General features: G+C 42.5%; 1 protein-coding gene across 4 annotated transcripts in view; it reads right to left on the bottom strand.

The window, feature by feature from the left end:
• The window catches only part of COL24A1 (collagen type XXIV alpha 1 chain), a 164700-nt gene that overhangs the window by 135683 nt on the left and 12201 nt on the right, over positions 1–16816 (bottom strand). For all 4 annotated transcript variants that reach the window (XM_053391866.1, XM_053391864.1, XM_053391865.1 and 1 more), the window contains exons 2-4: positions 13024–13088; positions 4101–5395; positions 405–458 (exon numbers count right to left, since the gene is read on the bottom strand). In XM_053391866.1, the coding sequence (XP_053247841.1) occupies positions 405–458; positions 4101–5395; positions 13024–13088 (1414 nt within the window). The remainder of the gene's footprint in view (positions 1–404; positions 459–4100; positions 5396–13023; positions 13089–16816) is intronic.

The raw sequence follows: 16816 nt of genomic DNA, 5'->3' as shown, positions 1-16816 counted from the left end.
TACACTATATATTCCTAAGGCTGCTTTTCCTCTCTCCAGCTGTGGATAATTCCTCCTTCATTGTTTTTTACTCTCTAGCTCTGGAATGCAGTGATCTAGGAAGCCCACTCCCCTTCATTCCAACAACCAAATGAACATGACCTTTAGGTTGCAGAGTCACAGATGATGAGAAGACTGAAAAAAATAAGGATTAGTGTAGCAGCAAACCAACGTTCAGTGGAAGTGCAAAGCAAAAAGTACTGCTTTGTCTATTTCTTATTTCAACACATGCCATATCATGATAATTAACAACAAAGCTTTCTGCACTTAATTTGTTTTGAGCGTATGAGAAGAGTCAGAGTTATAGCGTCCCATTTGATCATTAATGATCATGTTTTAGGAACAACAGATCAGCCTTTACTTACCCTTGGACCTCTTTTCCCTGCTGGACCAGGTAATCCTGGAGAACCTTGGGGTCCCTAGAGGTAAACAAACAAACAAACAAACAAACAAACAGGTTAAAGCTAACATCAAACAAATGAATGAACTCTGGCGACAAGTGTAACTCAACACATCCTATTTCGACAACATTTAGACACATTGAATTGCATGAGATTATTTTTACTGTGTGTTCTTTGAAAGAGGAAACGGCATTGCTGGAAATAACCACTGCAGTGATTCTCACCATCCCTAACTATTGGCCATGCTGGCTGGGACTAATGAGAGTTGTAGCCCAAAACATCTGGAGGCCACCATATGGAGATTAAGATTGTGAAATGTTTAATCATAGAATCACAGAACTGAGTTGGAAGGGATCCCGAGTGTCATCTAGTCCAACCCCTGCAATGCAGGAAACTCAACTAGATTATACATGGCAGGTGGCTATTCAACCTCTGCTTAAAAGGTCCATTTGCAGGTTTTAAATCTGTGAACATCTACCCCCCTTTTAAAGATGCCACAGGGATAAGAAAAATCAAATTTCTGAATTGTGAAAGTTAATACAGAACCACAGAATGAAGATCACATTCCACTCTCATCCCGACCCAAATTCCACTCTTGCAAAACAAGGACCTATGACTGGAAGCTGCCCAAGAACAACCGTGCATATACATCTGCATTATCAGTCTTTGTGTCCCTTCTTTAAGAGGGATATTGCCATTTTCTGCCCAGGACTCTTGGTCACCTCTTACTCTTGTGGAGATCTATCCCTGAGCAGCAGCAGCAGCAGCTCTCTGCAAGATGAAGCAGAGATTGAGGGCCCCAGCTGGGAATGAGGAGCAAGTGGCAACTCAACAGTACAGCGGTGTACTGACATCTTCAACAAAAAGGATTAGGTAGCTGGAACTACCCAAGGGAGGGCACTCCATCAAGAAGATGCGTTTCTGTGCTGTCATCAAGTGACAATCCAGTGGTCATCAAATGACCACAAAGTCTTCTCAGAAGGTCTTATGAATTGCCAGGGAGGGGTGTCTGCAAGGTCCCTGGTGGTTCAGGGTTTCAGCAGCAAAACAAGCCCATCAGTAGTGGGTTAGATGGACCAAATGGTTTGACTTGCTCTAGGGCAGCTTCCTCCTAGTTGAAACACCTGCTTGATCCTGCAGGAATCTACCCTGCAGAAGCAGAGAGTGGGCTTCCACTCTCCAGCTCCATCCCTTGCATTCTAGTACATGTGTGATTTGGTTTAGAGCAGAGGACAAGAGCCTATAACAATACCAGGCAAACTGCTTCTTTCTCCCACTCCCACCCCCACCCCCAATTGCTGCTCCTGGCATGGCTACATGTCTGCACAACTAGCTTCAGGTACTAGGGCAGCCTTGGTGGTTTCTGCTAGAATGCATGTACCAGTAACAGGCCTCTCTACAAAGCCAGCTTGAATCTTCCTCAGTGGGATGCCCAGGCAACAGATTTTAGGCAAAGACTAGTGTTGCAAACGTTTGGTAAATATGTTGACAGAGTAGGAGGAAGGTGAACTGAATTAGCTATGCTACTTTAACTCAATAGCGGAACAGCAAGGGAGCTGAAATTCATTTTTGGCCATCAGCAATCACGTACTATTGCTATGTACACTATAAATCTCAGTGAAGCATCTGGTTTCTCCATTAGTTTGTTTGCTTTTAATTTTTCGAACATCTCTGATGATGCTTTCTGCACGTGGCTGCAAGAAGTAACACTGCTATGCAGAATTCCGCAGTCTGGATTTCTAGCAAATGCACATCACATACAAAACAAAAGCTATAGTTGCAAGCTGCCTTAAAATGTTTCTGTTTTCAGTGTTCCTGAATAAACTAAAGCCCTAGAGCTGAAACATTCTTCACATCTCTCTCTCTTCATATTTAGAGATACATTGCTACACTTTAAAATGATTCTGTCGAGAAATTCAAACAACACAAAAACATAATTACATGTAGAATATATCACAAAAGCATTCTGAAAATTATTATTTAAATAGCTGCTGTTAATTTAACATTGACTTTTAAATAGTCACTTTTCTGGTTGCCTGTGGATCAAATTAGAGATTTCATCCTGTGGTTGTAAAGTGATATGATGCTAAAAAGACTTAACTGAAAAGCAGCTTCTGTCCCTTAAATTTATTCAGTCTGCATGCATAAAAACACAGGGAAACCATTGGGGATATCCACTTTCTGTACTTTTCCCAGTACCATAAACGCACACATCATCTTGCACTGCACATTATAAGGTGTGCTCTTCTGACACAGGTATTAATAGGAAACTGGTACACAGGAAGGAGCACTCAGTGACTTGGGAGCGACAGAGTTGTATTTTCGTAAGACAGAGATGGACTACATTGCTGACAATAACAAAAAGTGTATTGTGTAACACTTAAAGCCTAACAAATGTATTTTGGCATAAGCTTTCAAGAACTAGAGTCCAGTTTGTCAAAGGTTGATACACTGTTAGCAGTCTAGAAACCACATGAATCAGCAAAAAGGAGTGAAAACAGAAGGACTCATTTATTGGCAATTGTAGAATGGGAAGCAATTTATTGTAGGCCAGTAGGCCATGGAACTAAATATATTTAGCAACTGTCCTGATATCAAACAATGCAGACTTCTGACAAGTGGCTCAAAAGCCGCACAAAGTACCTGAACTCAAAACTAGAGAATCAGAAACCTAGAATACGTGTGGGGTATCTTGGCCTTCACCAAACTACAACTCCCAGCCCCAGCCAGCATTGCCAATGTGATAGGGATGTTGAGATCTGTAGTTCAACATGGGGGGGGGCAAAGACTCCCTATACATGATCTAGCAGACGCCTGGAAGTTACATATCTATCTCAGAAATGATCCAATAAAGAGGGATCATGTGTACTGAATTGTCCCTATGCCTAAAATTATTTTCATTCCCGACACCAACTACAGGCAAATTAGACAACCATGTCTCTGTGCCCTGTTTCGGCTCTCACCTTGCGTCTAACTTTGGGCAAGCACATTCTGCTGCCACTATAAACTCACCTTTACAGCAGCACTTTCATCTTCCACAGAAAATAACAAAAATGGGTTCCCTGCTTATTTTCCTCCCTTGTTCCCTGTAGTGATAGCTCCTTGCACCTCCTTGCATGGGACAACTTCATTAGGATGAAGCAACTTCATCAGTTGGAAGAAGAAAAGACTACTCAAAGAAGAGTGGAGTAACCTCATTATAGGTGTTACTTCATTAAGAATGTAATGAACCAGCCCTTAGAGCAGGTACCCTCCACGTATTAAACCATGTTATAGATTTAACAACATTATCAAGATTAAGTTGGCAGATTCCCAGTGCCAAGTAAGTGTCTTATTTGGCATTGACCGTAAGGCTTCTAGCATTCAAACAGTAGAATGTCATAAATGAGAAAAGGTTCTAGCCTCTTCCTCTAACCTTCGGTTTAGTTCTCTGCCTCAACATGTTTTTTCTGCATCCACAGCAACAAACCCTACTTTTATCAGGAACCACAAGTTCAAGGTTATTTCTCATACCTCCAGCTTAAAGTACCAAACTGAAACCACAGGAAATTCCTGCGTCAATTTGTTGAGTCGCTATGCGTCAATTTGTTGAGTCACTATGGTGTATAACCTGTGAACTCCCGCTGCATTTTATTAAGGAACATAAACAAGACAACTTACCGGTGGCCCGGGGTCTCCTTTAGGCCCTCTCAGATTCTCGAGTTCAAACATCCTTTCCAATTCTTCATAGTCGTAATCGTAACCGTCAATATCAAGTTCATAACTGGTTTCTGCGTTGTAAGTGTCATCAATCGGAAATGTCCCTTCGTCCCTTGAACCAAGCTGGTTATCGAAAGATGTGGAATCAGAAGCTCTATATGATGTTGTATTTAAGACTTGCTGCAGCTCCACGGGTTCATACGGATACTGCTTTGATGTGCCAGTTTTGGTTTTAGTCTGCTTTATGGAAAACAGCAGATCGGGGTAGGTTTTCCTGCTTATATCACCCGTGGCATTATCTGTAAGGTTTGGAGGCAATTTTGTGAGAGCCTGGAAGCCATCTTTCTTTTTGCTGGCATCTTGCTGAGGAATTTTCGATGCTTTCACAATTCCCTGGTCATCTGGTTCCAGTATAATTTCCAATGCAGTACCATTTCCTAATAAACGAGGTGTCAGGGGAGAGGTTGTCTCTAGGGGTTCTGGTGGCATGTGGACTGATGCACCGTTGCTGCTACGAAGGTTTGATTCTCCTTTCCTTGTACTCAATGGCATGGAAACTGGTTGGGTTTCTTCATCCAACTGTTTGCTTGGCGGCACCCCAAGGGATGTGTCTGGAGGAATCGTTTGAGACCGGTATGTGTCAGCTTGACGACACTGTTGTTTCACATATTTACAATAGTTTGCCAAGGCTTGTGCAGAGGGGATAATGTCCAGCTGACAAATTATTCCTTCAAAGTTGACTGAATGGGAGTTCATCCTTCCTAAAGTAAACAAACTCTGCGAATCGAACGCCTGTACTTTAGAAATAGTCTCCCTGCTGAAGTGCTTTCTTCCACATTGAGTATACAGGGACACGGCTTTTTCCGTAACGTCAATAGCAAATGTGTGCCACTGCTCATCATGAACAGTGTAATCAAAATATACAGACTGCTTCCCTCCAGTATGCACCATTATCTTCCTTGGGAGCAACTGGACACCAAACTGCAGTCTATTTTTATTTCTAACACTGAAAAGAAAGGCATTGTTTACTGCGTAAGAACGTAAGCTAACCAAAAGGGTGAACTGGGAGCCTATGTGTGATGCTATCACTTGAGAGACAGGCACCTCAATGGCTGCATTTGTGGACAAAACAACTCCTGAGGCACTTAGGTGAACCCCCTGAGGTAATGAAGTACGTGACAAAGGCTGTGCAGTCCCTGTTGATGGTTGATGAAGAGCTTGCCCACTTAGGCCTAAATGATGAAGAATATCTATGCCTAGGGGAGGAAAGAGAAAGGAAGGGGTGAGACAACTTCATTCTTAATTTTATTCAAATGCTTTATATTAACTCTGCGCTTATCCACACCTTCTTTTCCTCCACACTTTCCAGGCATGGTCCACACCTGAAGCGCCACAAAAACCCACTCTTTAAAGCTGAATTGGAGCAAACAGAATTACCATTTGTTCCAAGTGAGTAGCAAAGAGAGGGTTTTCCAGCTCAAACACAGGATAGGAGAATGGCAGAAGGTATGGTATGAATTCATATGAATAATGTATGCCTAACAGTATTTCATAACAATATTTCATACATATAACGAAGGCATCTCTCCTGGTTCTGTGGATGCCACCACAATATGTTATTTCCACATGGTTGACCATAACCTTGACCCTTACACAAGGCTAACAATTCTACTTCCCAACTAGTTTCATACATTAAAATTTCATCTAAGTCAATTTTGTTTTTGTTTTAAACGGGGCAACCCGCCCTCAAAATGTCAGAATTCTGCTGGTCTTTCGACAACATTTTTCATCTGACTTCATAACTAGAAAGGCCTGCATTTGGTGAATATTAAACTGAGGTGCAATTTTGGATTCTAAACCCTAGAGAAAAAAACAAACAAACGTAAGAATAGCTTTGACCAGGCATCCCCAAATTCGGCCCTCCAGCTGTTATAGGACAACAGCTCCCATCATCCCTAGCTAACAGGACCAGTGATGAGGGATGATGGGAACTGTAGTCCAAAAACAGCTGGAGAGCCGAGTTTGGGGATGCCTGGCTTTGCTGGATCAGGCTGGTAGCCCACCTAGTCCAGCATCTTGGGCTCACAGCAGCCAACCAGATGCCCATGGAGAGCTCACAAGCAGGATGTCAGCACAACTGCACTCCCCCCTCCTGTGGTTTCCAGCAACTACTATTAAGAAGCATACCGTCTCCGAGTATAGCCATTGTGTCTGGGTAACTATTGATAATCTTGTCCTCCGAGAATTTGTCTTTTCCTCTTTTAAACCCATCTAAGTTGGTGGTCATAACTGCCCCCAGCAGGAGCCCATTTCTTACTACAACTAAGCACTGTGTGAATAAGTACTTCCTTTTGACCATGGGTAGACAAACTAAGGCCCGGGGGCCGGATCCCGCCCAGTCGCCTTCTAAATCTGGCCCGCAGATGGTCCAGGAATCAGCGTGTTTTTACATGAGTACAATGTGTCCTTTTATTTTAAATGCACCTCTGGGTTATTTGTGGGGCCTGCCTGGTGTTTTTACATGAGTAGAATGTGTGCTTTTATTTAAAACCCATCTCTGGGTTATTTGTGGGGCATAGGAATTTGTTCATTCCCCCCCCCTCCAAAATATAGTCCGGCCCCCCACAAGGTCTGAGGGACAGTGGACCGGCCCCCTGCTGAAAAAGTTTGCTGACCCCCTGCTTTTGACTGTCCTGAATCTTCCAACCTTGCGCTTCCTTAGATTCCCATGAGTTCTATGGTTATGAGAGAAAAACCTGCTGAACTCATTCCTATCTACACTTTTCTTCCCCCAGTTGTTTTTCTACCAGCAGGTCCTTCTGGACACAGAGCCACTTCATGGCTGGGGAGAAATTATTTTTGGGGAGAAAGCATAGGTTGGGGAACGTGTACAGAGGAGGGCAACCAAGATGATCAAGGGTCTGGAAACCAAGACTTAGGAAGAATGGTTGAAGGATCTTGGGGTGTACAGCCTGGCAAAGAGGAAACTAAGAGGTGATACGATAGCCGTCTTCAAATATCTGAAGAGCTGTCACATGGAAGGTGGAGCAAACTTGATTGCTTCTGCTCTGGAGAAAAGAGATTCTGACTAAACATCAGGAAGAACTTTCTGACAGATAAGAGCTGCTGGACAGCGGAACATGCCCTTGGGAGGTTGGGGAGTCTCCACTGGAGGTTTTTAGGCAGAGGTTGAATGACCATCTGTCATGCTTTAGTTGAGATTCCTGCATTGCAGGGGGTTGGACTAGATGGCCCGGGGGGGGGGTTGCTTCCAACACTAATCCAGCTCCCTCACCTCTTGCTCACTGATCTTGTGCTTGACATCTTCTATCTCCAACCTAGTTCATAGGAAAGAAATGGCCACCTGCTTCTGACACATGGATCTGCCATTCTCACAACTAGATTGGACCTGACATATTAAATGTTGCTTGGACTAATGTTAGCAGAGTAGCAACTCTGTGTTTAAGTCCCAAAAATGGCATCACATCCTCATACACCTGGTGCCTAATCCTAAAAGCTGCTAGGCCATCTCATAGTATCAAAGCAGGAAGGGTATTTACATGATCAATTCCTCTTTGAGTTCTGAGAACAGCAGGATGTTACCTCAGGATTAAAGTGCTGATGAACGGTCAAGTCTCTGTCAGCATGAAAGCAAGTCGAAGCCAAAGCTAAGTCAAGAGAGTCCTTGAAACATAAGGATTTCCACAGACTTTACCAAGAAATTTGGTTTCATTTCCCAACCTGCCTTCCCTCTGTTTACCAAAGATATTACTAGCAAATGTTAAGAGCAGACACATCTTGGCTCCAGTTCCAGCAAAAATGTGCACATATGCACACAAATATCGAAGACATTTCTGGAAAGGTTTTTAAAAATTGGCATAGAATGCATACGTTTGACTGTGCTATACATCTTGAAAATTAGTTACACACCTTGCAGTGGTTCTAGTCATGTTAGGGAGTGCACAATGGTGCCAAGTTTACAAATGGCAAGCAGCCAGCATGGCCTGAGGCACAGGAAGTCCTATCATTTGGGGTGGGGGTGGGGGGGTTACACATCTGTCAACGCTTTTGGATGTCCAGCTGCAAAACAATTCATTTATTTAAGCTATAGTCTAATCTGCAGTAATTGTAGGCTTGGTTATGGTACAGTGAGAAATCAATGTTATAAGTTGAAGGCCAAAATCTTCCATGCATGATCATGGCTTAGCTGCAAATTTATTTATTTTTTTGATACTTTTTTTAAAAAAATTGTTTTCGTTTTGTTTTACAGAGGCCAAATCAAGCATAGATTGGGTTTTTCTGGGGCACAGTAGAAGTTTTGTTCCAAGTCTAATATGGTATTTTCCGCTCTGTGGGGTGTGGGTAACCCTAATAAATGCTAAGTTTAACATATCAATCTCTCCCTCTTCCAAATAGCAAATTGTACTAGTAAGTGCTGACAGGATTCAAGACCAAACAGAATGAGAAATGTGTTGGGATGAGGGGACCAAACTTTGCAAAAATAAGTACAAAAAAGGGACATCGCTGGTTAGTAGCTGGCTGGCATCATGAGAGTGTCCCACATTTTGTTGCAGGTCCCCCTCATATATTTTTATTTATTATGTATTTCATTTTTGAATCACTTATTATGACATTCAAAGTGATTTCACAACATGATATTAAACAACTGCATTTTCCTTTTATCTATTTAATAAAAACCCAATTACATACATAAAAACCAATTTTAAATCCAATAAAGATATTGACTAGATACTTACTAAGATCTTTTCATACTACTCTGTACCACAACTAGTCAGAGGACAGTTTACAAAAAATAATAATAAGGTAAACCAAAAACATAATAAACAAAATAATTAAAATTATTATGTAAACAATTACATATGGTTAAATTTAACTTTTAAACTCAAAGTGTGATTTTCAAAAGAGTCAGGAATACAGTGGTGCCTCGCAAGACGAAATTAATTCGTTCCGCAAGTTTTTTCTTCTTGTGAGTTTTTCGTCTTGCGAAGCACGGTTTCCCATAGGAATGCATTGAAAATCAATCAATGCGTTCCTATGGAAACCGCCTTCAGACCAGGTCCGGGGACAATCTGTCCCCCGACCTCTTCTGAAGGCTGGGGGGGGGGACAAGGGCTTTTCTTCCCACCGCCAGCCTTCAGAAGGCTGTTCTGAAGGCTGGTGGTGGGAAGAAAAGCCCTTCTCCCCACCTCCCACCCCGCAAGCTCCGGGGACAGGAGGGCTTTCCTCCCGACTGCCAGCATTTTAAAAGCCCCCAGGACAGCGGAGACTTCTCCGCTGTCCCGGGGAGATTTTAAAATGCTGGCGGAGCATGATGTGCCCCCCACCAGAGGTACTACCCCTCCCCTAACACCCCATACATCCCACTACAGGTATATATTTCTGATTAAGAGCACAATGCGTCGATCCCCCAAATGCAGAAAGCAGAGTATTCCTCCACATGGCCAGCTATGAATGTGCAAGCAAGCTTTGGGATGTGAGGGCAATCACCTCAAAGCAACGACCCACACCGCTTCAGGCAGACCTTTGAGCCTGAGGCAAATGTGCGGAAAGCTATAACCACGTCATCCGCACTGCTCAAAAGCTCTTTCTAAATATAACAGTGTTCAAAGACACTTAACAGAATGCATTCTTTTGGAGCACATGTAATCCACTTGCTTTCTCCTCATTCCAGCGGCCATTCCCGCCCCCCATTAATGATCAGTTATTCCTTCCCGCACACAGATGTCGGCATCTGATTTCATTTACTCTCTAAATTAAAAAAAAGAAGAAAGAAATCAAAGGATAGGCAATCTCCTTGCAACATATATTTATGATTTGTCATCTTGAAAATGGCGTGTTTCAAGTCCAGGAGAGACTTTCTTCTATGCTTGCCTGCAGACTCCCATTAATCATTCCCCTAAATCATAGGGGGATAAGGGTAACAGGACTGCATCTTATCCCTCAAACACCCCGTGCATTGTCAAGGAAGCACAGTCAGGGAAGCCATCAAACTCTTTTTCTCCCTATATGTGCCACATATCTCCAGTTTTTCCTGTATTTTGAAAGTTTTCTATTCTAAATAACCTAAGAAATCCAGATGCCAAATGACAGAACAGGTTTTCAGCCCATCACATCTAAAGGGCTTGAGGTAAGGAATAATGCTTTGAACAACACAGGTGCGTGTGATAAATTCAAGAGCAGCAGAACACGAAGGAAGGAATACAAAGAACTATGAAGCTACTTCGCTGTTTCTTTAGGCTTCTTAAATGGCATCCCTACCATCACCACAATGGAAGTCACTTTTGAAACACAAAGAAGTCTACTGCTCAATTTTAGAAAAACAACAAATTGCATAATCCCAAATCCTTGGTGTTCCTAAACCAGCTTTTTGCATCTTGGCCAAATAAGAACTACAGCCATTGCCAGCAGATATGATGGGTAAAATCTTCAGAAGAACGTAACTTAAGAGTTAGTGAGTTGAAATACCTATTAGGTCATGAAGCCCACCAGGTGAGCCTGAACCACTCACAATTTCTCAGGTTGGTCTACCTCAACAGGGTTATTGTGAGGATAAAATGGAAGGGGGCATTGGAGGAAGGGCATGATGAAAAGATATGACATAATATCTTTGTCATATGACAAAAACAAAGAATTTAAGTGTTTCCCATGAAAACATCGGAAAAATGAAAGACAAGAGGCACGGGTTATGTCAGAAAACTACTTGCAGTGTGTGTCAGATGACTGTAAACTAGCTCAGGATCTCATTGGCTAATATTGCCAATGAATGATCAATCTTGATAGGGGTCAGATTCCCAGGAGCAGAAAGTTTCACAAACTTTTTGTAAGTCTTGAGAAGAAGCAAGAGATGGGAAGGTGGTGACATCATCGCCCTAAGATGGCACCTTGAGCCAATTCTCTGTCACTCTGAGCTATAGACATAGATATAAACACGAACGCACACACACTTCCCAATACTTAAAACTTTTAAATCTGTAATGCTTGCTGGAGTGTGAATATCCAAAACAACTACCTTTCTTAGGTGCCCTGACTTAAAAAACCTGGAGCTGCCAAGCTGCAAAAAGTGATGACAAAATTTGCAGTTGAATGGTCTCCCAGAGCAGCTTCAAGGTATCAACAAGACAGTCCCTGTCCTCAAGTTTAAAATCCAGAAGCTATGACACAAAAGGAAATGAGATTAGTAGGGATGGTTGGGGGAAAGGAACTTCCTAAACGTAGAAAGCTAACCGTCAGGGAGAAAGCTTCTAGCTTAGTTGTTGTGTCTCCCTGACATGAAACTTTTCAGTGAGCAGGATGTTTGTCCTCCATACAACAAAACTACAGTGGTACCTCGGGTTACAGATGCTTCAGGTTACAGACGCTTCAGGTTACAGACTCCACTAACCCAGAAATAGTACCTCGGGTTAAGAACTTTGCTTCAGGATGAGAACAGAAATCGCGCAACAGCGATGCGGCAGCAGCAGGAGGCCCCATTAGCTAAAGTGGTGCTTCAGGTTAAGAACAGTTTCAGATTAAGAACGGACCTCCAGAACGAATTAAGTTCTTAACCCAAGGTACCACTGTACTAGAAGACCAATGTGGTAAAGGCCAGGAACAGTTTTATCATGTGAACTGTAGTCTTTCTCAATCACCTCTAAAATTCTTCATATTTCTTCATGCAACTATAACCTGAGTAGATACCACAAAATAGCAGAAGTCTCATAGTGAGCTGGTTTGGATGAAACACTAAGTCAAACTAGGATATTGCAAATTTGTAAGCTCTGAGAGAGAGGAGATTGCAGCCACTTTTCTCCTCCTCTGGGTCCTGCTGTTGAATGAAGCCATGGTTTGGCTTTACAGTGTCAGAATCTGGGCTTATGGTTTGTTTCCTCCAGATAAACATGAATTACTTCTTGTGGTTTATCTGGAATGAGACAAACCACGAGTCTGGGTTTAGACAACATGATAAGACAAACCATGGCAGGGCAGCTGCAGCTAGACTAGAGGAGGAATGCAGCAGCCACAATCCTCATTCCTAGAAGTCTCACACTCAAACATTCAAACTAAATTACAGCTTGGCTTAGTATAGATTTGGGGAACCTGTGGTCCTCCAGAGGTTGCTAGATTACAAGTCCCATAATTCCAACCCATTGTCCCTGCTGACTAGGGCTGATGCAAGTTGGAATTCATGAACATCTGGATGGTCACAGGTTCCTCATCCTTGGCTTAGTGTTCCATGCAAACCAGCTCATTTGTTTCAAAGATGACAACCCCAGCACAGGTTTTAACTGCTGCTAAAATAGATACAGATGCTAACTTCAGATGTTAGCATCTCAGAACAAGTGCCCAGCCATCTGTCCTCTGAATAAACACAAACAACAACAAAAGCACAATCAGTTGCTTTTTAGCCAACATCTGCGTCTGAAAATTTGTGGGTGGAGGGAATAAGCCAAAAAAGCAAGTTTACTTTTTTGGCCTTAAAAATGCAAGTTCAGACTAAGTACTTATTATGTGAACTAGTTTGTTTTGGAGAGTCCCAAGAAGTGCAAAGGTAATCTAGCTTCGGTTTGCCACCCCCAAAAACACCCACGTGCAATGAAGTCACAATCAAAGCCTTTACAATGTACAAAACTTCCTTTTTGCAAGGAGTCTGCCTAAATATGTAAGCAATTTCACAGACAGAAAATCTGAGTAATTTTGAAAAGGTCAGCCTTCCTAAACTGGTTTCTTTAAACTTTTGCTCCTATTGTAACTATCTGGCATTAGAGGCCTTTGAAAAACTGAATTTCACGTCATTACTACCAGAATTCTTCATATAATTTCTCTCTCTCTTTTTTAAAGGAAGATCATTCAAATATTCTGTAATAAAATTAGGAACATGTCTCACCTTCTTCTTGTATTTGTGTAGCACCCACAGCTATACATGTTGCAAAAAAAAGGAGGAGGGTTTTCCTAAAAGAAAAAAGAAAATAATATCAAGTTAAATACACAGAAAAATATATGTTTTATCCCTAATAAGTGATGCACAATCCTCAGGTATGAAACAATTTATTCACCACCCAATTCTCAGATTCTGTTAGGCTTTTCCAGGTCAGTATCCAGTTTTGCCAGAAGACTACATGTTGGTTTAGTGATGGGTAAACATGTTAAGTCTCCACCACCATTCCTGGCTGTCCCCACTCTCACAGGTGTCATTTTATCCGTCACCACCTGCATCTCTTATTCTTATATTTCTTCTCTTTGGAATTCCTTATTTGGCACAAGCACAGTGAACAGTAGAATTGTGAGGTTGTGTGCTATATATATAGTTACACACTGTGTCAGGGCTTTTTTCAATCCCGCAGCCATCATACTGTTCAATACAAGGGCCCCCAATCTTTCTGGGCCCGGGACACATTTGGAAATCTAAGAAACAGTTCTGAGTGTCACACAATGCCCATTTCATAGAAGAAACATGGGCGAAGCTCAGAAGTCCACTCAGATAACAGGCAAAAGACCTAGGTGGCGCCGCAAGACGAACCATAATGATAAAGCAGTACGCACCACAAACAAATAAGCCCCCAAACCTTCAATCTCTTTAAAGAGATATACAGCATAAAATTGTCAGGGACAGAGGCCTTAGTGGATGCCAAAGAAGGTGTTTGTCTGAGGCAGAGCACATTGGGGACCCCAGCTGTGATATGCATTAATGTTTGTGTTACACAAAATGTTAACGTTTAGCCAAAGAGTCAGAGGTAGAAGGGGTCAAAAAGGCCATTATTCCACCTTCTAGAAATCCAATATTAGAGTATCCCCAACAGATGGGTGTCTGGCCTCTGACTGAAGGCCTCCAGGGAGGGAGAGACCACTACCCATTGACGTTAATTGGTTCCACTGGATTGGAAACAGGTTTCCTCTAATGTTCAACTGAAATCTATCCTCCAGTCACTTGATGCCATCAGGTTTATCCCTGACCCCTGTAGCTGCAGAGAACAAGTCTTTGCCCTCCTCTTCTGTGTGGCAGCCTTTCAGTCAACAAATTATTATTATTATTATTATTATTATTATTATTATTATTATTATTATTATTATTTCATTTCAAAACCTTAATTTACCCTGTCCCTTCATAGGATTACTATTCTTTTAATGTGCCTATAAGGAAGAAGGAGATGGTGGCAGCTAGATGTGCAAACACTTTCATATAATGAGCCAAGAAGGAGAAGAAAGAGACCAGCACTTGCTTGTGGTATGTTCCGTGTAGATGAGCATCAGCAAGGCAAAATACCCTGAGCATTTTCCAGCCTGGTCGATTAACATCACCCAAGGCAACTGATACCATGGAAAGTGTAAAGCAAACTATAATGAACACACATGGTCTGCCACACACACAGCATGGAGATCTGTGAGAAAGAATTTGCACAAAGCATTTCATAGAATCATAGGATTGCAGAGTTGGAAGGTACCCAAGGTTCGGTTCTCAACCTGTGGGTCCCCAGATGTTGTTGGACTACAACTCCCATCATCCCTGACCACTGGTCATGCTGACTAGGCATGATGGGAGCTGTAGTCCAACATACATCTGGGGAACCACAGGTTGAACTAGTCCAACCCCCTGCAATGCAACCTTTTGCCTACAGCCATCCATGGGTGGGCTTGAAGCACCAACCTACCAGTTAACAGCCAGATGCACTGACCCATTTGCTCCATGTTGCTGTGGACCCTTCCCAAGAGCCCCTTTACTCTGCACCCACTGGCTGCCAACCACAGTCTGGCGCTATCCCTGGGAATGCTGCCTTTTCAACTGTCTCCACCACCACCACCCGCCCCCGTCAAACTGATTTTGATCCAAATGGAGAAGAAGAACAACGACCTGCGTTTTTAAGACAGCAATGTGCCCACAGCCCAAGTAGGCTGCTCCAAGGCAGAATCCAGCCCCCCTGCCCCGTTTGTTCTGGGTCTTGCAGAAGACAAATAAAAATGGGGGGGTACTGTTATGATTAATTTGTTATTTACATTGTCTGCTATGCTTTTTTATTAGGTTTTTATTCTTGATGCTCTGTAAAACGTGTTCTTAATGTTGTACACCGCCCTAGGATCTTTGGATGAAAGGCAGTATATAAATCAAATTAATAAATAACAACAGCTGTATAATAATAATAATAATAATAATAATAATAATAATAATAATAATTTATTCCCCAGCCAGATGGGCGGCTTCCAACTGACTATTAAAAACAATACAGCATCAGAAATTAAAAACGTCCCTAAACACGGCCGCCTCCAGTTGTCTTTTAAAAGTAAAATAGTTGTTTATTGCCTTGACATCTGCTGGGAGGCCATTCCACAGGGCAGGCACCACTACCGAAAAGGCCCTCTACCTGGTTCCCAGTAACCTCACTTCTCGCAGTGAGGGAACCGCCAGAAGGCCCTCGGCGCTGGACCTCAGTGTCTGGGCTGGATGATGGGGGTGGAGACGCTCCTTCAGGTATATAGGACCTGAACCGAATAATCCTTCAGGTATACAGGACCTTCAGGTATAATGTAAATAAGCTCCTTGTTCACACCTCACACCAATCATATAGAAGTCAAGGGGTGGAGCCAGCAAGGATTATAATGTTGGGAGTGAAGCAGGGAGTGGGGGGGGGCATTTCAGAAGAGGGTTTATGTCCCATAAAAATCCATGAACAAAAGGTCTACAGAGTAAAAAAATTCCTGTAGCTATTGCCTGCGCATATGGTTACCTGAATAGTGAACAGGCTCTGAATTTATCTATCCTGTTATTTTTCAATCAGTGCGGATTCTAATCCCCTTGTCCTAAGATATGTATCTACGTTATTTTTGCATGACCAAGTCACTATTAATTTCGTATTATTTGTCTTTCAGATTGACTCGAGTGAAAGAAACGCACTCTCCAAAAATGAACACCTGTGAGGGGGAGTGAAATTGACATCAAACAAAAATGCATCCAGCTGTTCACAAGAGAGAGGCTATTCCACATCTTATACTAGTGTTAATAGTCAAGGAAGGTGAAATGTAATACATGAATCAGCCCTGAGTGAAGAGAAAAATAGTTAACTGAAAACTATAGACTTACCTACCTAACTCTGCATGAAATCAGGCTGCACATATATTGCATTTTGTATTTATCTTTGCTTCCATTCTGAATAAAAACAACTTTTAAACTGGCTCTGCCCCTACATCTTTAACAGCAGCAAGAATGCAGATGGTTCGGTTCAAATGCATTAAATGCACGAGGCATGGGCTTGCATGACAGCTTTCCCTCCCCACTCCCAAGAAGGTGGGGAGACAGGAAGTATCCGCTTCCACTGTGAAGCTAACAACAGTTCCTCGTTACAGCCAAACCTGGGAAACTCTGGTTACTTGAAACTTCAGTTTGAGAACAAGTCGGGATCATAAACAACAACTTGTTAGCGGCTGGCTTGAAGAAATCACATTTTAAAGTAACAACAAGCAAAAGCAAAAGTGCCCAATCCTGAAAAGAGGAGCAGTCTATGAGTGAAGCTCCTGCTGACTTGTGCACGTAATTCTGAATGACAAGTGGCTAAGCTGTGGCCCCACAGATGTTGCTGAACTACAACTCCCATCATTCCTATTCACAGCTTGGGCTGATTGCAGTTGGGAGTCCGGCAGCAACCTGGAGGGCCACAGGTTAGCCACTCTGCAATAAACCATAGTTTAGC

The sequence above is a fragment of the Podarcis raffonei genome, chromosome 6 (genome assembly GCF_027172205.1).
Source record: "Podarcis raffonei isolate rPodRaf1 chromosome 6, rPodRaf1.pri, whole genome shotgun sequence".
NCBI classification, from domain to species: domain Eukaryota; kingdom Metazoa; phylum Chordata; class Lepidosauria; order Squamata; family Lacertidae; genus Podarcis; species Podarcis raffonei.
This window is presented reverse-complemented; position numbering and strand designations above follow the sequence as displayed.